Genomic DNA, 23,048 nt, shown 5'->3' on the forward strand with positions numbered 1-23,048 from the left:
TCCTCTCCATGTGTTTCCTCATTCTGGAGCCGAGACCACAGAGTACTTGAGCATGCAATATACTCATATCTATTTTAATACAGTGGTCGGGGACAGTGGCATGGCTCGGCAAGTGTTTGCTGCCAAGCTTCGCGTTTTCTACGAAACCTGACAACCTGAACTCAATCCCTGGATCTCACATGGTAAGAAAGAACCATCTCCTGAACATTGTCATCTACACACACACACACACACACACACACACACACACACACACACACACTATCCCCCCCCTCTAATGGGCAGTATAAAGTTACTCTTTGCCAGACACTGGTGGTGCATGCCTTTTATTCCAGCACTCAGGAGTCAGAGGTAGGTGGATCTCTGTGAGTTCAAGGCCAGCCTGGTCTACAGAGTGAATTCCAGGACCACCAGGGATGAAAAACCTTGTCTTGAAAAGCCAAAGACAACAACAAACTACTATGTTGTAGGCTAGCAAAGTCACTCTTATGATATTGGTCAAAGGCAGTCACTTGAGCAGTCCTATCCATTGGGGAGAAAGACTGACTGCCTTCATTGTAGATCCCATTGGAATATGTGTCAAGAGCATCAAAGTTTAATCCTTTCGCAGAGAATCGTGCAAGCACTTCTGATCAATAGTGCGAACTGGTTCCAATCACTTTACATGATCTAGCTAAAGGATCTGTAACAGCACCCTCAAAACTGTGGCATAAACAGCCAGAGAAAAAATGAACAGAGTGAGGAGACAGAAGGAAAAGCTGTACGTGCAACAGGACTAGTGAACTGAACAAAGAGTTTTCAAAGGAAGAAGTACAGACGGTCAACAGACACCTAAAGATGCGTTCAAAATGCTTGCTTAGCCCTAAGAGAAATGACACTTAAACATTTTTTTGAAACTCCATCTCACACCAATCAAAATGGATACTACCAAGAAAACAAACGACAACAAATGTTGTTGAAAGAGGACCTTCCATTCTGCTAGTTAAGGCATGAACTGGCAGTCACCATGAAAATCAATACAGAGTTTCTTCAAGAGCTAAGAGTAGAATTGCCTTACGGCCTGGCTATTCTACTCCTGTGTAGAAATCCAAAGGAGCCTCACTCATCACTCCACAGAGACAGATCTTGCACATCCACATTGACTGCTGTGCTGTTTGCAATAGATTAGTTATGGAGTCAGCCTAGGTGCCCATTGGCACATGAAGGAAGAGACGGTGGTACACAGACACGTTGGAATTTTTATCCAACTATAAAGAACAAAGTTATGACTTTAGCAAGAAAAAAAGATAGAGCTGGACATTGATACATTAAACAAAATAATCCAGACCCAGAAAGGCAAAGGTTGTTTCTCATATACATAATCTAGATTTTGTGTGTGTGTGTGTGTGTGTGTGTGTGTGTGTGTGTGTGTGACTAGACAAAGGAAGAAAGAAAATTAGTGGTGCATATTAACTTGCACACATCCGGTGACTCCATCTCTCACCCTCCTCAGAAATCGATTCAAAATGATCAGGCTAACACTTAAATGTAAACCATAAAACCACTAGAAAAAAACATAGATGAAATTTTTAAAAAAGAATAACATTGGCGCAGGTGAGATGTCTCAGCAGGGAGAAGTGTTTGTTAACAAGCTTGATGACAAGTTTAATCTCTGGGACTCCAGTGCTAAATGGAAAGGACTGATTCCCCTATGCAAGCTGTCTTCTGACGGCCGTATGCGTTGGGTAAGGCTTTTTGCCTTAACTGGATCTACAGCTCTTAGAGACAACCAACTTTCCCCTCCCAGCAGCTCATATCTTATGCCCAATTCCCATGACCATGGTGGGATTTGGTATGACTTGGTCTTATGTATTCTGTAACATATGTGCAGATGCCCTGACGTACCCAAATGACACTGTTTCCTTATAGTCATCCGTCATCTTTGGCTCCTAAACTTTCTGCTTTCTCTTCTGCAATGTTCCCTGAGCCTTACAGGGAGCAGAGGTGTGGTATGCATGTCCCATTTAAGCCTGAGCATTCTGCAGTCTCTTATTCGCTGCCCTTTGGTCAGTTGTGGGTCTCTATATTAATCATCCTGTATTGCAAATTGAAGCCTCTCAGGGGAGAGTTGAGAGGTGTGTTGACCTGTTTCCATATGACTTTTTCAAAAGGTCTTCAGTATTATTTATCCCTCTTATATTGCTTCATTTGCCCCCACCCTCCTCTTGCCAACCCCAATATAACGCTTCCTGTTTCATTATTCTCTTCTAACGCTTTATAGCTCTATATTCTATCTCCCCTCTTTTGAAAGCCCCTCCTCAGGGCCCTTTAAGAATTGTCTGACCTTCTTGTAGGTTTCTAGGACCCTCTGGGTCCCCCTACTTGCCTATCCTCTATATTTTCCTCATCTAGAGTCTCAATAGGATGTCCTCACCTCTATCCCCGTTTCCTGGTAGGTGCAGACTTTCATGGGACCTGTCCCTTGGGCTAGTGTCGGGTAATAAGTGAGTATATACCATTTGACTCTTTCTGCTTCTGGGTTAGCTCACTCATTATGATCATTTCTAGTTCAATCCATATGTCCACAAATTTTGGAAAATCCTTGTTTTTAATAGCTGAGTAGTATTCCTACAAGAAGAACATTATGATGGCGAGATCTGAGCCTAGGGATTCTGCTTGATCTAAGGCACCATCCATGGACAAAACGGGCAGTCATCATCAAACCCCTACCCAGATCTAGCCAAGGGACAGAACATTCTCCACAGCTAAGTGGAGACTGGGGACTGACTTTCACAGGATCTCTGGTGCCCCATATTTGGCCATGTCCCTTTGTTGGGGAGGCCCAATGGCACTCGGAGGAAGGATAGCGGTCTACCAAGAAAAGACTTGATACCTTAGCACCATATTCAGGGGGAGGAGGTCCCCCACAGCCACTGTCATAGGGAAGGGGGATTGGGGTGAAAGTGGGAGGGAGGGAGGATTGGGAGGATGCATGGGATGGGATAGAAAATGAGATGTAATAGGAATTATTTTTAATTTTCAATAAAAATGTGTTATTATTAAAAAAAAAAAGAATTGTCTGACCTTTATGGGTGTTACAAATAAAACACATGTTTGAAGAAGAGTCAAAGCTAACGTCCACAACTGAGAAGAAATGTGCAACATTTGTCTTTCTGGGTCTGAATTAGCTCACTCAGAATGCTTGTTTCCAGCTCCATTCACTAACACACAAACTTCATAAATTCCATTTTTCTTAACAGTTGGATGATATTCCATAGTGCAAATATAAGACATTTTTATCATTCACTCATCAGTTGATGGACATCTAGGCTTCTTGTATCTTTTGGCTACTGTAGACAGAGCACCAATGGACATAGATGAGCAAGGGCCTCTAGATTAGGATATGGAGTCCTTGGGGACTTACCCAAAAAATCTCCAAGAGTGGCATAGCTTAATCATGTGGTAAACATTATTTTTAGCTTCCTGAGGAGCCTCCACACTGACATTTACAGTCATTACTCCGGTTTGCCCTCCTACTGACAAGGAATAAGTATTCCTCTTTCCCCATATCCACCCCAGCATTTGTTGCTGGTTGGTTTCATTCTTGTTTTTGTTTTGTTCTGTTTTATATTAGCCATTCTAACTGGGGTGAGATTAAAACCTCAAAGAATTTTTAAATTGCATGGCTGATGTTTTTTTTAATTGCTTTCTTCCTTTTTCTTGAGTTGTTTGTTTTCTTCTTGTCTTTTTTTTTTTTTTTGCTTTTCTTTGTATATACTAGATATTAATTCTTTGTCCAATATAAAGAATTGTTTCTCATTCTACGGGCTGCCTTTTCTGAACAGAAGCCTTTAGTTTCCAGATTCTGGCTATTACAAATAAACTTGCTATGAACATAGTTGAGCAAATGTCCTTGTTGTATGGTAGAGCATCTTTTGGGTATATACCCAGGAGTGGTACAGTTGGGTCTTGAGGTAGAACTACTCTCAGTTTTCTGAGAAAGCACCAGATTGATTTCCAAAGTGGCTGTACAAGCTTTCCCTCCCACCAGCAATGGAGAAGTGCTCACCTTTCTCCACATCCTTGCCAGCATGTGTTGTCATTTGAGTTTTTGATCTTAGCCATTCTGATAGGTGTAATATGGAATCTCAGAGTCTTCTTTATTTGTGTTTCCCTGATGACTAGGGATGTTTAGCATTTCTTTAAGTGTTTCTTGGCTATTCGATATTCCTTTGTTGCAAATTCTCTGTTTAGTTCTGCACTCCATTTTTTAACTGGATTATTTGGTTTGGTGGTGTTTAATTTCTTGAGTTCTTTACATATTTTGGATATTACCCCTCTGTCAGATGTGGAGTTGGTAAAGATCTTTTCCCAGTCTGTAGGCTGTCATTTTCTTCTATGACAGTGTCCTTTGTTTGGTCTGTTTTTAGGCCAGCTCTATATTGCCTTTATTACCTTAGCTCTGTGCTACAACTTGAAATCTTGGATAATTTCTCCTGCTGTTTTGTTTTGTTTTGTTTTGTTTTTATCATTATTTTTATTCAAGATTGTTTCAGCTATCCTGGGTCTTTTGTATTTCCAGATGAAATTTAAGATTGCTTATTCAATTTCCATGAAAACTGTGTTAAAATTTTAAGGGGTATACATTGACTCTGAAGATTGCTTTCGGTAGGCTAGCGATTTTCACAATACTAACCCAGCTAATCCACAAGCAGGGGAGATCTTTCCATCTTCTGGTATCTTCTTCAACTTCTTCCTCTGGCATCTTAAAGTTTTGAAATGGGGTTTAGGTAACACTTTTTTTTTAAGAGCCAGAACATTTCTGCCATGGGCTGGCTTGAGTGCATGGGCGATTTAGTCACAAGGGGAAAAGAGAGAAGTGGTTATGGCGCATTACCATGTGTTCCTACTTCCCGTGAGAGAGGAAGTGAGTCAAGCTAAAGAGCTGAATCATTTGATCTCGCAGAGAGAAAATGTGTTCCCTGGGCTGCACCAGCGAAGCAGCTTAAGGCTTTCCCTTGCTTTCCCTCGTCTGTGTGAGCCCCGTCCGTGCGGTCTGCTCTGGACCACCGGCAATCCTCCACTCCGCTGTCTGCTTCCTCCCATCCTTTTGTCCTGTGTTTCTGGATCATGCTGCACATCTGTTGATAAAGAGTGAGGATGTGATAAATACAAAGTCCAACAGGAGAATAGCCCAGAGTGAAATATAATATGAAACAGAACAAAGTGGTGAGGAAAACAGAAACCTCAGAGTGTGGGCAGAATGGCGGGTCAAGTTCAAGTCGGGTGTGCGGATGAGTGCAGAACATCTTAGCCGCTCCAGGGAGCTGGGTGTAAAGCCAAGTTCTCAGTGCATGACCCCCTCTGCAGGACTTCCCAGCCAGGTTTGTCCTGCTGGTTCATATGAGGATTGGTGCAGAGAAGAAAGGCACAACATAACTGGAGGAAGAACAGTTTGATGTGTGATTTTTATTGTCCTTCTTTGGCCTTGTCCAGGGGGCTGAAAGTTGCAGCTATGCTGTGGGAAGGCTGAACCCAATCAAGGTGAAATGACTAAACTCTCAAGGGCCACAGCCCCAATCCGGGTTCTAAGGTAAGCTCTGAACCCATAAATATTTTAAAACAAAAATTACAAGTAGTACTTTTAAAAGTTTTTAGTCCCTTAATATAAACAGTATGAGCTAGTTTGCCCCTCCCCAAAAAAGTCTCTTCTTAAATTTTTCTATAAATACTAAAATCCTTCATTAAAGAAAAGAACAGTCATTTTCATCTCATATAACCTCATTAATCACTACTATTTGCACTGAGGTCAAATTGGATCCTTACAGTCTAGACATAAAGGCTAACTAGAAACAGACGAGCAGTCCCTGATCCAGCAACTCAACCTGAGTCATCTAAGGCTGAGAAAATGAATTTAGAGCCAGGCGGTGGTGGCACACACCTTTAATCCCAGCACTTGGGAGGCAGTGGCAGGTGGGTCTCTGTGAGTCCAAGGCCAGCCTGGTCTACAAAGTGAGTCCAGGACAGCCAAGGCTACACAGAGAAACCCTGTCTCAAAAAAAAAGAAAAAAGAAAAAAGAAAATGGATTTAGGTGACTGAAGAGTACTGGAGCCCTCAGCTGCCTTGGGGAGCTAAAGTAACTGTGTTCTGCACGCCCTTTAATCCCAGCACTCAGGAGGCAGAGGCAGGTGGATCTCTGCGAGTTCGAGGCCAGCCTGGTGTACAAAGCAAGTCCAGGACACAGCCAGGGCTACACAGAGAAACCCTGTCTCAAAAAGCAAACAAACAAACAAACAAATAAATAAAAAAGAAATTAACAGGTCATCAAACTTCTCATACAATAGTCCATGGTTAAAGGAATGCACCCACAACATGAAGAGACATAATATATCTGAGATATATAGATATGTGTATAGACAGATATACACACACATATGTGCAAAAAAATATAGTAAGTACATGGAGCTCAGTATATGGTTTTTTTTTTATATTTACAATTTCAAATTAGCATATTTAGTGTGCCATAAAATAAAATCAACGTTCAGATTTTCTACGAAGAACTGGAAACTTTATTTTTAAAAGCAAATAGTGAAAGTTAAGAGTTGACCAATGCAGTGGCTACAGTTAAGTACTCTGTGGCTGGGTAATGTCACCTACAGTCATCATGAGATCCCTGAGGACACATCTGCTAAGTGTGGAGAGGCCAGAGCTTTGCGGACTCGGTGTTCCGAGTGGCGCTTTCCCGGGCACAACCTCGACAGGTAGAAAGCACTAGATCCAGACTCGATGCTCAGACCTAAGCCAGTCGGAGGTCCTTGGAGGAAGAGGCTGCACCTTCCTACACAGGAAAAGCTGCGGGGATGCCAGTGCAGAGCGCTCAAGCTGCTGTGGCCACCTTATCCTGCATGGGACAGCAGCAGCCACAGCAAGTCCTGAGCTGGGTGCCAAGGGCCATGGGGATGGGGGGCCAGTGTGTGCAGTCCTTGAGGGTGTAACAGGTACAAGTATGAGCAGGTGTGCAGTGGCAGCATAAGCCTGGCCAGATGCAAGCTCTTCAGGCCTGCAGGTGTGCCAGCCGCCCTCCTAGCCTTCAGCATCTCCCTGAAGACAATACACAGACCAGATGCTCTGGGTCCTGCTAGGGGTGACCTCGCCCCTCTCCACCTGCTCCCATACAGCTACCATACAGCGTTGCTCAGTGTCCTCCAAAGATGGGGGTGGCCTCACATTACCTCTTCACCCAGTGGCCTTCCTGGGGTGGAAACTGGATGGAAATGGAGCCCCAGTGGCTGTCAGCGCTGCTGAGGTCTCCCCTCCTACCCACTGTGTCGACCTAGATACAAAGGAGGCAGGTGCCCAGCACTTTCCCACCTCCCTGTGCGTGCTGCCCATCTGGTCTGTGGTCTGAGCAACTTTTGCTTGCTGGAGATCTTTTCAGGTATGAAGTCAAACCGAGGCAATGCAAGAGACTGAGAGTCTACTTTCACATCTGACCACCCGGTGTTCACAGGAATGCTGGGAAATCGGGGCTCTTCTGCAAAATGTGCAAATCGACTGCTGAGGAAGGGTGGCTAGATTGCTCAGGCCTCCCCAATGTGCAAATCGACTGCTGGGGAAGGTCGCCAGATTGCAGAGGCCTCCCCACATCACAGCAGTTAAACTATTTGGACACCGGCGCCCAAGTAACAGTAAGAAGTCTGGACAAACATTTCTTAGACTTCAACAGAAAAGGGAAGCTTGGTCCAGCCCCTCCTACAGAATTTTCCTGAGAAGTAGATCTAGAAAGTAAGACACACACTAGCGCCACTGTCCTGCCCCTTCCCTTGGAGGCTTTGCATTGCCCTTAGGTTTGTCCCACCAAGTGCCAGAGCTTTTTTAAAAAAAAAAAAAAAAAAAAAAAAAGGACATCTTTCAGTTAAAAGCAAGATCTGAGTATTTCAGCCAGAGGTAGCAGCTGCCACTCCACACTCTCACCCTCCTCCCTCTCACCAAAACAGCTACTGCCCCCTCCCCCCGCCCCACCCCCCCCCGTCCCACCCCACCCCCGCCAGGTATGGGCTTCAGTGACACAGGAGACTGGGTTACTGGGGTGGGCTCAGGTGATCGAAATCCTCGTGGCTCCCTGGTCTTTGCCTCTTTTTTTTTTTTTTTATTCTTATTACATCTCAATGGTTATCCCATCCCTTGTATCCTCCCACTCCTCCCTCCCTCCCATTTTCCCCTTACTCCCCTCCCCTATGACTGTGACTGAGGGGGACCTCTTCCCCCTGTATATGCTCATAGGGTATCAAGTCTCTTCTTGGTAGCCTGCTATCCTTCCTCTGAGTGCCACCAGGTCTCCCCATTCAGGAGACGTGGTCAAATATAAGGCACGAGAGTACATGTGAAAGTCAGACCCCACTCTCCACTCAACTGTGGAGAATGTCCTGTCCATTGGCTAGATCTGGGTAGGGGTTTGAAGTTTATGGCCTGTATTGTCCTTGGCTGATGCCATAGTTTGAGGGGACCCCTGGGCCCAGATCTGCCTATCATAACGTTCGAACACAAACAGCTCCTCCGTAGTTCATAAGGAACCTTCCCTGCCTGGCCATCGGGGGGGAATTGTCTGGGAAAGGCTGAATAAAAACAGTTCACAGTTGCCCCAGTGCGGCTTAAATTACAAACCACAGATGACTCTTCGCCTGCCACCTGTGCTCCACTTCCTGAACCAAAAGTGACACTTGTTTTCCCTTCCTTGGGCAGCATAACCCAGAGCGGGAGGGTCATGACATCAAGGGGTGTTTGAGACATTAGAAATTGTTCAACTCTGTAAACGTAGAAGGTGGGTTGAATGTGCATTGCTGTTTTGCAGCAAAAAGTTCAGAAAGTGTAACGCAATTAAAAACCTGTTCGGCTGTAGGTGGCTGATAAATTACCCCGACCCCTCAGGCTTGAAGAGGCAGCTAATTTAGTGTTTCTTATAGGCCCATTCGTTGATTTGGACTCACAGTGGTAATTTTTAGTTTAATATCGCCCTGAAAACACAGACCTTATTTCATTTTGTGACATACTCATTTATTTCAAGATGCTCTGGGGAAAATTGAAAGAGGCACTGAAATGTGTCCATAAAATACAAAGAAGTGGGAACTCATCCAGCACTGAGGAGGGCACTCTGCACTCCGAGTGCACTCAACCGGACAATCAGAGGTTCTTAGTAAAGTGGGACTTTTCTACTTCCTTCGTTTCCATCTCTGTTGGAAAAACAATGAGAAAGGCTCACTTTTAATAAAGTAAAAGTCCCACCCTGACCCCACATAGGACAGATGCCAAGCAGTGATGCCACACACCTTTAATCCCAGCCCTTGGGAGAGAGATATCTCATCCGCAGGCCAGCCTGGTCTATAGAGTCAGTCCTGGAACTGCACAAAGGACTACACAAAGAAACCCTGTCTCAAAAAGAAAGAAAGAAAGAAAGAAAGAAAGAAAGAAAGAAAGAAAGAAAGAAAAGAAGAAAATTCCCCCAGTCACTTCTTCTCTGGGAAGTGAACTTGCAAATCTGGCCACACATGAAACCGAAACCTGCATAAAAATAACTTGAATTTGGGTGTTATGAGGAAGTAAGTGGCTAATGAAAAAGGCTCAGATGCAGGAACTCTGGATGTCACATAGTGATGGCGGTGTGTAGATAAAAATCCCACCTGCATGTGAAATCCTTACAAGTAAATCTCACAGGGAGAAAATACAATAGCAATTGCAAGGAGCTGGGTGTTGGGGGAAACAGGGTTATGATGTTAAACTGAAAATTTCAGATCCAATGTGTATTATGGTGACAACAGTCAACAATTTTGTAGTATGCATATGAGTTTGTTTCTAAACCTTAAGTGCTATTATTACACAAACACAAACAAATGGCCACTGTCTCAGTAACGGATGTGTTAACCAACCTGCAATCATTTCCAAGTGTATATGTACATCAGATCACCACATCAGGCATCTTAAGTACACAAAAGTTTATTTGTCAATTATACATCAACAGAGCCAACGAGGGAAGACAAACAGGGCTGAACCACATTCTCCAACCAGTGAGTAAAACCTTGGCAGACAGACATTAGCAGAGAGACACGCATGCTTTCTATGTGTCTAGCACAGTGTGAGGAGATGCTTGCTTTATGAGTGAGGAAATGATTCAGTGCAAATGTGAGCTGATGTTCTCATAAGTGGAAGAATCAGTTACCTACCTTCCTACCTAAAAGTCTGCAGACGTCTCTTACACATAAAGAATGCATGAGGAAGCCAGGCAGTGGTGGCACACTCCTTGAATCCAAACACTCCGGAAACAAACACAAGAGGATCTCTGTGAGTGTGCAGCCAGCCTGGTCTACACGATGCGTTCCAGGACAGCCAGGGCTACATAGTAAGACCCTGTCTCTAAAGACAGGGTGTGGGGTTCTAAGAACTGAGTTACTGATACAGTTCCAAGTAGCTATGTTTGATCCCTAAGAGGACCAAATGAGGAACTTTCTAGCAGTCATGTCACGTGTCCACAGAGAATGTTTGATTCATAAGTAGAGCCGCCTCATCTCACAAACCGACCTATGGTCACCGTCACAAGGGGCGTCACTCCAGCCCCATCTTTTAAGGTTTGGGTGATAACTTAGCACAGCACAGAATTCCCTGTTGCCATTGGGTTCATCTGAGTGCCAGGATCTGGAAGAGAAAGAGATGAGGGTAAATCCTCACAGTCATACTTGGAAAAGGGATAGAGGCACTGGGGCTGCCCAACTCACCCCTCCCCAACTACAACCTCTGGCGTTTCCCTTGAAAACTGAGGCCACAGCATGCGATATTCTCACACCTTATTGCATTACGTGTTCACCCCCAACCATCTCAAAGGCTCACTTCTATCTATTTGACTGTTTCTATATTCTATCTGATAAAAATACTTCACACTGGTACCATGGGCCAATGATTTTTATCCTTTTTAAAAATAATATTTTTATTTATTATTTGAGAATTTAATACAACATATTTTTATCATATTCTTTCCCATCCCCAACTTCTTCCAGATCCTCCCCAAACGCCTTAACTACTCAACTTCATGTTCTTTCTCTCTCCTTTAAAAAAAAAAAATGGAGTCCGTTTTGTGTTTGGTGACTGACTACTCCAGAGCATGGGTCCTGCCCTGGAGTGCGGTTGCTGGACCTAGTGACACTCCACTAGTGAAAACTGACTTCCTCTCTTCAAGAAGCCATCAATTGGGAATAGCTAGGGGCGGGGCTTTGTGCCCACTTGCCCTCCCCCACGCTGGGATTTCACCTGGCGTGAGCTTGTGCAGGTCTTGGGCCTGCTGCCACAGTCTCCATGAGTTGATGTGTGCATCTGCCCTTGCAAGAGGAATGACTTAGAACCTGAGGAACGCATTAAAATATACAGATCCCCTACTCATTATATCTTGGGCAAGTACTTGAATTTCTGATATTCTCAGTATCTTCTCTTAAAATTTGGAACTACAGTACCACCATTATATACTTTGCTCTGTAGACAAGAACACCAAGATAATAATATACTAAAAAGCAAGTTTAAAATATATATATATATTAAAAGTAGATAAGCCTGTCAGAACTGAGGATGTTTTGCTCTTGAGAAATGTCACCTTTTAATAATCAATTATCATTGTAACATGAATTTTTATTATCAAGATATAAACAGTGAAAAAGCCCAGAAAATTTTACCTAGATCTGAGGGCTACGGTTTGGGTAGCCTGAATCAATTACTGAGATTCTTCAAATTCAATGTCCTCATCTCTAAAAGGAAAAATGGTAATGTGTGTTTTACAGTATGTGATTAAATGAATTAACAAGTCAGGCTGTGGTGGCCTATGTCTTTAATCCCAGCACTCGGGAGGCAGAAGCAGGTGGATCTCTGAGTTCAAGGCCAGCCTGGTCTACAGAGTTCCAGGGCAGCCAGGGCTACACAGAAACCTTGTCTTGAAAAAAAAATAACTAATTAACTAATTAATTAACAAAATCATTGAACCTTGTACAAAGCAACTAAAACAAGAATAAGATATTTCATTCTTATAATCTGACATCTTAAATCCCCGGCATGACACAGGGCCCAGGATTCCTCAACTCTAGACTTACATGGCGCTTTGATTGTATGGTGTTTGATCAACCCACTGCCACTGTCCATGGCCCTCTGGATCTGACAGCCCCACATAATAAGCAGTCCAAGTGTCTAGGGTCTTGGTGATGAAATCCTAAAGGGAAAGAAAGAAAGAGAACTCAGTTTGGATTGAGGTAGGTTGGTTAGTCTGTTGGTTGGTTGGTTGGTTGGTTGGTTGGTTGGTTAATTAGCTGGCTAGATAACTAGTTTGTTGGTTTGTTCAGCTATTGGAAACTGGTGGCTGTTTGGAGAGAAAGAGTCAGCTTCAAGGATGCAGCCCCCAATAGGCTATCCATGTTACAGAAGAGGTGTGACATTCATGTACATACTGACAACAAATGGACTCAATGGACTTAAAATAAATGTATGAAAACTGTGCTCTTAAAGAAGGGAATAGAGGTTGGTAGATAGAGATGAAGTGGGAAGGGAAGGGAATAGGGGGACTTGATCAAATATTATATATATGTATATATATATTTGTATATATATCAAGCAATAAAGTATTTTCTTCTTTAAATTGGTCCATTTAAATCTTCAGTTATAGAAATGTGTGCGGATAGCACGGTAATTGCTACAGAGTTACAGCATAGAATGAGCAAATCAGAGTTTTGCTAGCATTCCAGTGTCTTTCAACATGTTCTTTAAATCTATATTAATATATGATGGATGTATATGTCTATAAATATGGAGTAAGATTTCACCTGAGTTCTTTATATTTACACAAATATAAGAAGAAAAGGAAAAGCATGCAGAATTTGTCACTTGAAGAGCCCTACTCACATCACATGTGGAAGCCATGTCTATCCTCAATCCTAAATAATTACTACCTGAGATTTCCTTTCTTCACTAGGAGGTGCCATTCCTCAAAATTGTACCTGGGAGAAAAATCTGCAGACATCATCGATTTTTTTCTCATACATTAAGTGTTCTTTAATCCCATTCTTGACTGGTCACTGGCTTTTTAGAATTTAACTTTATTTCCTAAACAGCTTAATAGGCTTCTGTGCTGTACAGTTAATGATGAAGCATTAGCATATCAAAATCACAAGGTGATATGTCAGGCAGAAGTATATTGCCCTTTAACCCTCAAGGGTTGAACCTTTACAATGGCACAACCTTGTAGGGTTGTTTAGTTTCACTGGAGCAGGAACAAGGTGTAGAATGTAAAGACTGAAACAACCTTTCCTTTTTTTTTATTTAACTTTAATTTATTTATTTATTCAGACTACAACTCAGTTGTTATCCCATCACTTGTATCCTCCTATTTCTCCCTCCCTCCTGCTTTCACCCTATTCCCTTCCCTAGGACCGCCTCCCCCACTATATGGTCATAGGCTATCAAGTTTCATCTTGGTAGCCAAAGCAATCTTTCCTAATGGAAAGCTTTCTGCCGCAGCACCAACACCCACGTCAACAAAACCCACTCTTAGTAAAACCAGGCAGACAGCAGGCCCAGCCCAGACCCCACTCTCTCCCAGGATGCACCTGCTCTTCCTGGCTGTGGATCACCAGCAGATGAGCACCCATGCTGGAGCACTTCTCCTCACTCTCTTTCCAAGTTGCAGAGTCAGGGGAAGTGAAGTAGCAGTTGAAACCAAACGGCTTCCAATTCCTTGGGCAACAGCTCCAGACTTTGTCTTTATTGGAAGAAAGGAGATGTAAGTACAAAGCACAGTATTTAACTGCAAAAATACACCCCGGGGCTCAGAGAAAAGGTAACCTCATCATACCAAAAAACCAGGTTTTCAAATTTAACAGAGCAAAGCAAAGGTAAATACCCCTCCATGATTCTGGGACCATGAAGGAAAGAAGAGAGAGCAGAGAGAATGTAAGAGCCAGAAGATGGGGAGGAGTGTTGGCTTCTGGGCATGACACGGATGCTGCACATTACAAACTCACTATGGCGGTGAACCACACAAGACTGAGCCCATCACCTACCCTTCCTAGAAGACCTCAGGAGCTAAAGGTTGCAGAATGAGGAAGTCATGTTCTTCAGTGATGTGGCCATCGATACATTGCCCTCATCAAGTAGTTAACTACCCCCACCGTGCTCATGCAAGTTCTCCCTAAACGCAGTGGGTCACAGAAAGCAAGACATGAAAGTAAGAGGAAGAAGTAGGAAGGGCATTAGAACAAAGAAGAATCTTGGTGGTAAAAAGATCAAAGAACATTATATGTGTATAAAAATGCGAAAGAATATTTTGAAGACTCAAGATAACAAAAACATTAGAATTTTCTAAACAAGATTTAAAGCACCCATGATAAAAGTGCTTCAGTGGAGCTGGGCACAGTGGTGCACACCTATAATGCCAGCACCCAAGGAGACAGAGGCAGGCGGATCTCTGTGAGTTCGAGGCCAGCCTGGTCTACAAAGTGAATCCAGGACAGCCAAGGCTACACAGAGAATCCCTGTCTTGAAAAAGAAAAAGGAAAAAAAAGTGTTTCAATGATCACTATAACCTGCAGGGTACAGGAGTGGTATTCATACAGCTCTGTAATTGGACTTAAGACCCACTTACCAAGAGGAAAATAATTCCTGGTACTAGAAATCTAACCAGCCTCCCAGGGCTAGTGAAGTCATGGATCTTGGAGAAGAACCTACAACCGCCACTTTATTAAACCAGTAAAATCCCTAACTACATTCTAAATAGTTGTCCTTCTAGCAACAGATAAGCGTAGTCCTCACTTCTCATCAAGGAAACTTCTCTTTGCAACACAGAGAGACTATCACAGAAAGCAACAACCAGTCAAAATGCGGAGTTGTGGAGCCCGTTCACAAGGGACACAAAGCAACTTCAGCACCTAAGGCTCAGGGGTTCTTTCAATAACAGAGGGTGTAAAGAGTGTAGGACCGAGAGGAACAGGGGATTTGCTCTGAGATGATGTCTCCTAGAAATGTCAGAAGGTGCACCTGTAAAGTCTCACCAACATGACTGCCTAGACATGAGCTGAGCACGGACAGCAGCACAGACATGCTAATGTGGATGGGGTGCGTGGCAGGGAGTCTGTAAGTCCTCAGTCCTACACGAAGAACTTCAGGCAACTGAGGAATGCTGAGAGTGGGGGAAATAGTCTTCCTCAGGGAAGAGCACATCCACTACTTAACCGTTACCAAATGGTCCGCCCTGAAAACGTACACACGATTAACATTATACATAATGAGCAGGTTGTACTTATGTACTTGTATTTTTCTTCAAGGAGAGCTGTAGGGAATGTGTATACAGATAGACAGACAGATATAAACATATATATGTTTGTAATATACATGTATCCATATACACATGTAACAACAAGTAACAAAACTAGAGGCCATGAATTTGAAAGATCAAGAAGGAGCATATAGGGGAGTTTGGAGGTAGGAAGGGGAAGGAGAAATTATGTAATTACATAGTATATATTTATATATGTATAATTGTATATGTAATTATATTATAATCTCAAAAAATTTTCTAAGTGTTTCAATGAGAAGATACAGACATCTTGGAAAAATAAAAGCCAGCAAAGATACAAATGTCAATAAGAATTAAAATGGAAGCTTTTTAACTTGAAAAATGCAATAACCTTTTCTATTTACAGTAGATGGCACCAATACAGAATGGAGGGGACAGGCAAATCAATGCATTGCCCAATAGAACAATAAAAAAGACCAACTTAACAAAATGAAATACACAGAAAAAATAATACAGCCTCATATCATGATCCCAATTGTGTATATAGCAGATAACACAGACCCAAGATATATGAAGTATAAACTGACACAGGGGAAAAGAGAAATGAGACACTCAGAGGTGGAGACAACCACAAAAAAAAAAAACAGGAAGCATGTAAAAGGGCATTTCCCAACATGCTGGAAATAAATCATAAGTCAGCAAATAAGACAAAAACAAGAAAAAAATCTTAGAACCAATTAATACATGCCTAAATAATCTAGGTGTCAAACATTAAGGTCTTTTTTAAAAACACATTTACCTAGGCTGGGATGTAGCTTGGAGTATTTGCCTAATGATCAAGGAGCCCTGGGTTCTAAACACGGCACATCATAAAACCACTTGCAGCCTCAGGACAAGAGAGGTGGAGGCAGGAGGAACCAAAGTTAATGTCACCTCAGAAGCATAAATAATTTGAGGCAGCCTAGGATGCATGGGACTCCCTCTCAAAATAAAACTGAACTGAACAAAAATGAAAATACGACATGTCAGAACTGGTAGGACACTGTTCTTCAAGGAAAGGGTCCAGGGCTACTCAGTGAAACGGCTGAGGTGAGGATGGCGACCGAGCCACCTGTCACGAGTCTAGGATAAAATCCCTCTACATCCCAGAAGTAAGGAAGCAATTTGTTGAAGGTCATAGTCGAAGGGGCAGAAGGACCAACGGGAAGCACTCCTAAGGCACAAAGGCAGGAAACACACAAGGATCAACTACAGTACAAAACAAACGGCCATGGTACGAGCAGATAGAAGTGATTAAGTACGGTGATAAGTGGACAGAAAAGACAAATCTCATAGGTGTAAGAATTTCAAAATACTATGTTGCTAAACCTAATGGCTAACAACGCACTTCTCAGAGTGATGTCCTGGATTGCCTTGTGTAGGGTGTTTACACTCTACATCTGCTAATTGGATTCAAGGTACATTAAGTTTTACCTTCCACAGATGAGAGGCTTTTCATACAATCCAATTTTGTGTGATTCAGTTGTTTCATAGTATTTTTTTCTTCAAGGAGTTCAGAATACATCTGAAACAAAACTGGAAAACAAAATAAAGATATTCATTTTCTTGGTAGCATTATAATTTTATTATTTACTCGTGTTTTCTTTTCCTTGCTCCCTCTTTCTTTGTTTCATTGAGGCAGTGTCTAGCTGTGTAGCCCAGACTCATCTTACACTCACAATTTACTGTCTCCCCCTTCAGAGAATGTGGAGGCCTGAGCCCTCTCAGTTGGCTCTTAGTGAACCAAGACCGTCACGTTAATTTCAATTTAAAACAAAACTCACAGATACAAATTGGGGAGCTAGGGAGCTAGGGGTGGATCTAGGAAAAATGAGAAGGGACAGTAGGGTGAATATGATCAGAGTGCATTGAATAAAAGTCTCAAAGAATTAGTAGAAATATATTTTTAAAAAATAAAAAAAAAAGAAGGAAATAACCACACTACAATCCATAGACCCGAAGAAGCCAAGGAAGGACGAAGGGAGGATGTTCGACTCTCACTCAGAAGAAGAAATAAAATAGACATCTTAAGTAGCAGATCGATGGGGGGGGGAGCGGGGGGGGGCAGGGATCTGAGTGGGAGAGGGGGTAGGGAGGGTAACAGGGATGGGGACCAGGTGTGGGAAGAGAGGAGAGAGGGCCTAAAGAGAGAACAGAAATCGATGCGGGGGTGGGAGGGTGTAGGAGAGGGTTGGGGAGGGTTCGGGGAGGCATCTCTGGGGCAAGGGAGGCTCCTCAGAGTCTATGGGGGTGACCCTAGCTGAGACTCCTAGAAGCAGGGGATAATGAAGTCTAAAGTCACCACCCCCTGAAGCCAGGTAAGACCTCCAATGGGGGGAGGAGGACGCCAACCCACCCACAAAACCTTCGGCCCAATTTCTCCTGCCTACAAGAAGTGTAGGGATAAAGATGGAGCAGAGATTGAGGTAATGCCAGTCCAATGCCTGTCCCAACTTGAGACCCACCCCATGGGAGACAGCCACCCTCTAACGCTCTTCATGGTGCTCTCCTAGGCTTGCAGACAGGAGCCTAGCATAGCTGTCTTCTGAGAGGCTTCATTCAGCAGCCGATGGAAACAAATGCACAGACCCACAGCCAAACAATAGGCTGGGCTCAGGGAATTTTGTGGAAGAGTGGGAGAAAGGATTGGAGGAGCCAGAGAGGTCAAGGACACCACAAGAAGACCTAGAAAGTAAACTAAGCTGGGCCCATGAGGGCTCACAGAGACTAGACCACCAGCCAAAGAGCATGCATGGGCTGGACCTAAGCTCCCTAAACATATGTAGCAGATGTGCAGCTCGGTCATCATGTGGGTCCCCTAACGATGGGAGTAGGGGCTGTCTCTGATTCTGTTGCCTGCCTCTGGATCCCTTTCCCCTGCCTTGTCTGGCCTCAGCGGGAGAGAATGTGCTTAGTTCTACCTCCAGGGTGGGTTGGTACCCCTTGGGGGACACTCCTTCCCTGAGAAGGAGAGGTGGGGAGAATGGGAAAGAGGCATGAGGGTGAGACTAGGAGGAGAGGAGGGAAGGGGGCTAGAATCAGGCTATATAGTGATTAAAGAAATAAATAAGTGAAGAAATAAAGAAGGAAATACATTCTTTCTGTGATTTGTAATGAACATGATTTTTTTTTAACTAATTGATCTATCCCTTTAGAATTGAAGGCTTTTCTCTTTCCTCACTGTATCCTATTTGCTCCTTGACCCACTACATCCTGGCTTTTGCTTCTACCATTGTACCAAAACCATCCTTGAGCCAAACATGATGGTGCCTATCTATAATCCAAACACTGGGGATAGAGACAGGAGGATTGCAAACTCCAGGCCAGCCTAGACTATGCATCAAATCCAGTTGGCTACAAAGTGGGACACTGACTTTTTAAATAATCATTGAAATAGGTTATCAATAACATCCCAGGGCACTTACTGTAGGTCTTGGTATTGGACTTGACCCCCGTTCTCTTTCTTCTCAGGCCGTAGGACAGGGCTGATTTGCCTCACCTTTCCTGCCATCACTTACTGTGTTTTGTAATCTCCGTTCCCTCCCTCCACCCCTTTAAAACTGCGACACTCCCCACTGTCCTGTTGCTATCCTTCCTGTTCTCTTCCCACAAGGTGGCACGTACATCCCCCATGGTCTCACCAGCTGCCCGAATGTGAGGAAAACCTCAGACCTTCCCCTGCTGACAAGTATGCTCGCTAAACATGACACTTGAGGATAAACCCAACACACTCAAAAGCCAAACCAGTGTCTTCTATCCTAAGCCTACACCTCACCCTGGGTTGTCCACCTGTGTGGACACCTTCATCACAGCTGAGTCTCCCATGGCTGGGTTTGGAATAGCTTCACATCTCGGGTCCCCTTCATCCCCAGATCTTGATATTCACCAGGCCTCTTCCTCCTGGGTTCTTTCCCCTTCACCACTCTTCACAGATAGAGTTCTTGGGTCAGGATCTGTTCGCATGACTGCTTTCTAGCCTTTCTCTTTACCTCTAGTTTTCTCTATTCCACTTTCATGCGCATCTCTGCACGTCTAATTTGACAGTTTCAATTCCCTGCCTAAAATTCTTCACTGACGACTTCTCCTGACTATGAAACATTACAAAAACGCTAACTTTTTTTTTCTTGAGACAGGGTTTCTTCTATGTAGCCTTGGCTATTCTGGATTCGATTTGTATGTCAGGCCTTAAACTCACAGAGATCCCACCAGCCTCTGCCTTCCTGAGTGCTGGGATGACAGGCACCGCCATGCCTGGCGTGCTAACGGTCTTTAATATTCCTATATTCACGCTTCATCTGGCCAGTCTCTCATTCAAAAGCTACTCTGACTACTTCCAAGTCGGGACTTGGAAGGCATGACTGGCTCTCACTCTCTGTCTTTGTGCACTAAGATGTCCCATGAACAAAGACGGGCTATCCTGGCCCTGTTGTTCCAGTCACTCCAGGTGACAGTCTCTTCCTCAGAAGCTATGCTGCGTGTGCCTGGGCCACACGTATGTGGATGGTTGGATTCAATGGGACTACAGGAGCCTCCTAGCTGATGTCAACATAATCTACCAAGCTGCAGAAGCATAAAGCAAACCGAAAGCTGTCTCAATCTATGAAACTTTAGAGCTGCTTCTTAAGAAGCAGAAGATACTTGGAAAATGTTTAGTGAAAAAAATATCTAAACCCCTTTTTGTTTCAGAGACAGGGTCATACAGCATAGCCCAGGCTGGCCTTGCACATACTATGTAGTAGCCCAGGTTGGCCTAGAATTTGCAATCCTCCTGCCTCAGTTTTCCAAGTGCTAAGATGATAGGCATGCAACCGTGTGCCCCGCCCAAACATTTTTAATGCTGCACAACTTTTCATAATCTGAGTCCTGATGCTGTCTACCACCTATGGCTTCGTTTCTTCCTCATTTGACATGCTTGCTTACACTTCCCCATATTTTCCCACGCTCTCACACTTCCAGGACACTGCTGACCCACGCAGGTCCACATGTCACCTCCTCCAACCCTACCTTGGCTCCCTGTGCTTACACTCTACCTAAACAACACTTCCTATACAATTTTGTAACTGTTACCTCACTTGACCAATCTCTAAATTTTTAAGAAACGGGGCTATCGTTCTTTCTGGACCCTCTAACACACTGCCTAACACACAGTAAATAGGCGTTACTAATTATTGAAAGTAAAAATACACAAAAATATACTAATTTTACACTTTTATTTTTAGATGAGTTCTCACTATGTAGACCTGGCTGGCCTAGAACTCACAGAGATCTACCTGCCTCTGCTGCCTGAGTACTGAAATTAAATTAAAGGCATGTGCCACCATATGGAAGCCAGCCTCATGCGGAAATCTTCTATTTTGCTAAAGTGGTTTAGACCTCACATGGTCTGGATGAGGAACAAAATAATTAGAAGGTGTTCCATCGGAGCACTGTCCCTGGATCAGCCCTGTGCATGTATCCTTCTCATACCCAACTCATTCGAAAATGGGAGTGTCTGTGCGTCCAATGGGGCTGGCTCCTAAATGCTACTGGGGACATACAGATGCATCCTGGGTACTGGAGTCTATTACAGATGCCCAGGATTTCACCGTGTGACCCTAATAAGCGCGCACAATGCTTCTCTAGTGAGAATGAATGGTTTTTACGGAAGAGTGATTCTAGAACAGAGCAAAATCCCCCCCATATTATCATCTTCCCAGGAAACGTTCCTTCTTCGGGTTTCTTGGGAAAGCCACTGGTAATGATCTGTTTCCAATGGATGTCTCTGGTTGTGCAAGGCAGACATGGTTTACTTATTCCGTCGTCATACTTACTGATCAGAGTAACAGAGAATAAGATTGCCAACAGCTGGAAAAATACCAACAAGGCAAGAAGCAGCACGGGAAAGCCAGGGCTGCTCTTTTGAGTGGTAGTCTTCTTTGGGAGAGCTAAAGGAAAAACCAGACGAAGGTAAGTCAGTAATGAATTCTGCCGTTTCCTCTGCCTCATCTTCTCCCTTCTCTGCCATGCTACATTGATAGTGTAGACCCTTGAAATAGCGTAAAAGTTGGCTAGGAGAGGAAGGATGATGTCCACTGGATAAACACGAAAGCACAACTTTCTAGCGCTGACAGGAACTCACAAGTATTGATATTTGAGAGCTACATGTGTGCATTGTGTCCTTTTATGGAGCTTTAACCTGTATAGACTTGTATGCATATTTCCCCAATATGACTGGCGTGTCACAATCACTCATTTATGCTCCATTATTTTCCTTGACATTGGATTGTGGACATTTTTCTATCATTATATTTCCTTCATTAACCTTCCTTATTATGGCTACATAGTACTTTGTTGTATATTTAAATAGTCTCCCAATTTGCTCCCAATGTTATTTTGAAGCCCTCAAAACCAGGTAAGTCTGTATAAGCATATGTCACATGGTTAGGATATAGTCTAAGGTCATATTTTTAGCTATTCTCTCTTGGTTAGAAACTATTCTCTGGGTTGGAGGGGACTGCAAGGGGAAGAGGTATCAACATGGGGAGAGAAACAAAAATGCCACAATTGCTTTCACGGGTGGTGAATTTAGGTGTCCCTATATATAAACACATGAGTAAATGTGTGACATGAAAGCAGAAGGAAGGACCATTTCAGAAAGGGACAAGCAAGAGAAAGGAGGGAGACATGAGGCAGCTAAGGATAAGCACAAGGGGTAATGTTATGTTTGTATAAAGTGCCATAATGAATCAACCGATGGGTTTGCATGATAGTTATTTTTTAAAAAAAGGTTTAAAAAGTAAAATTCTCTCAGAAATAGTATAGGTTCTTGTTACTCCAGTAACAGAGCTTGCATCTGGCATGTGTAAGGTCCTGCATCCTGTGCCCCGTCTGAGTGGAGAAAGGGACACTCAAAATGCTCCTTCAAGATAAAATTGCCCCCAGACACAAAGTTCTTAAAGGTATGATATGCTGTCAAGTAAAGAGAAGAGAACTTCAGTATTCGATAACATAATTTTCATGGAAAAGTATACTTTTACATACATCAAAAAATATGCAGAAGAACTCAGACTTTCTCTAAATGGCAAGAGTAAAGACATTAATGTGAACTCATTTCTTTGCCTGATACAAGGCAGCAAGACCTTCAAAGCCTCTTTGTAGACAATTCAACCTGTAGAGACCGCCCCCCTCCCCCCCATCTCGCACACACAGCCTCTCAGACAACCAGTAGCAAAGATCCCCAGCCCTTGCTGGGGCCCTTCACCTCACCATTAGCCTGGACCATCAGAAAATGAGGTTACATTATTCTTGGGGTGGGGGAGTTTACCTGAGGTTGAGTCTGGGATGGTGCCTGAGGAAACAGGTTGAGTTTTGAGGTTCACGTCAGTGTAAATGTTGGGTGAAGCCATAGTAAGAAGAGACTTGCTTTCTTCAGAAAACCTGTGTCATTCTGAATTTTTTTCTTTTTTTAACAGGAAATAAGCGTGGTGATAATTATCCCTCCATCAACTAGAAGGTGCAGAGGCACAAAATGGCCAAGTACCTCTGAGAGTACAGCATGAAAATGTAAAACCACAGGGTGAAACTCTCCGGGCCACAAAGGTCAGATCCCCACAAGAATCACAGGCTACAGCCGTGTTCAGCATGAATATGCAAACACTATGAAAAGTGCACTGAGACAGGGAGGGGAAGAAATAGGAAGGAAAGAAAAAGAGGAAGCAGGCATTAGATTTCAGTTCT

General features: G+C 43.4%; 1 protein-coding gene across 1 annotated transcript; it reads right to left on the minus strand.

Annotated features, from left to right (window-relative positions):
- Positions 1–9,954: 9,954 nt before the first annotated feature.
- On the minus strand, positions 9,955–22,980 carry LOC311588397 (C-type lectin domain family 4 member A-like). Its single transcript, XM_084765975.1, has 6 exons — positions 22,636–22,980; positions 21,143–21,256; positions 16,767–16,868; positions 13,609–13,760; positions 12,103–12,218; positions 9,955–10,666 (listed from the first exon to the last, which is right to left on the minus strand). The coding sequence occupies exons 1-6, from the start codon at positions 22,715–22,717 to the stop codon at positions 10,519–10,521; spliced, it is 714 nt and encodes a 237-aa protein (XP_084622101.1). The 5' UTR covers positions 22,718–22,980; the 3' UTR covers positions 9,955–10,518.
- Between the last annotated feature and the right edge of the window lie 68 nt (positions 22,981–23,048).

Source organism: Acomys minous (assembly GCF_964271855.1).
Source record: "Acomys minous genome assembly, chromosome: 17".
Taxonomy (NCBI): domain Eukaryota; kingdom Metazoa; phylum Chordata; class Mammalia; order Rodentia; family Muridae; genus Acomys; species Acomys minous.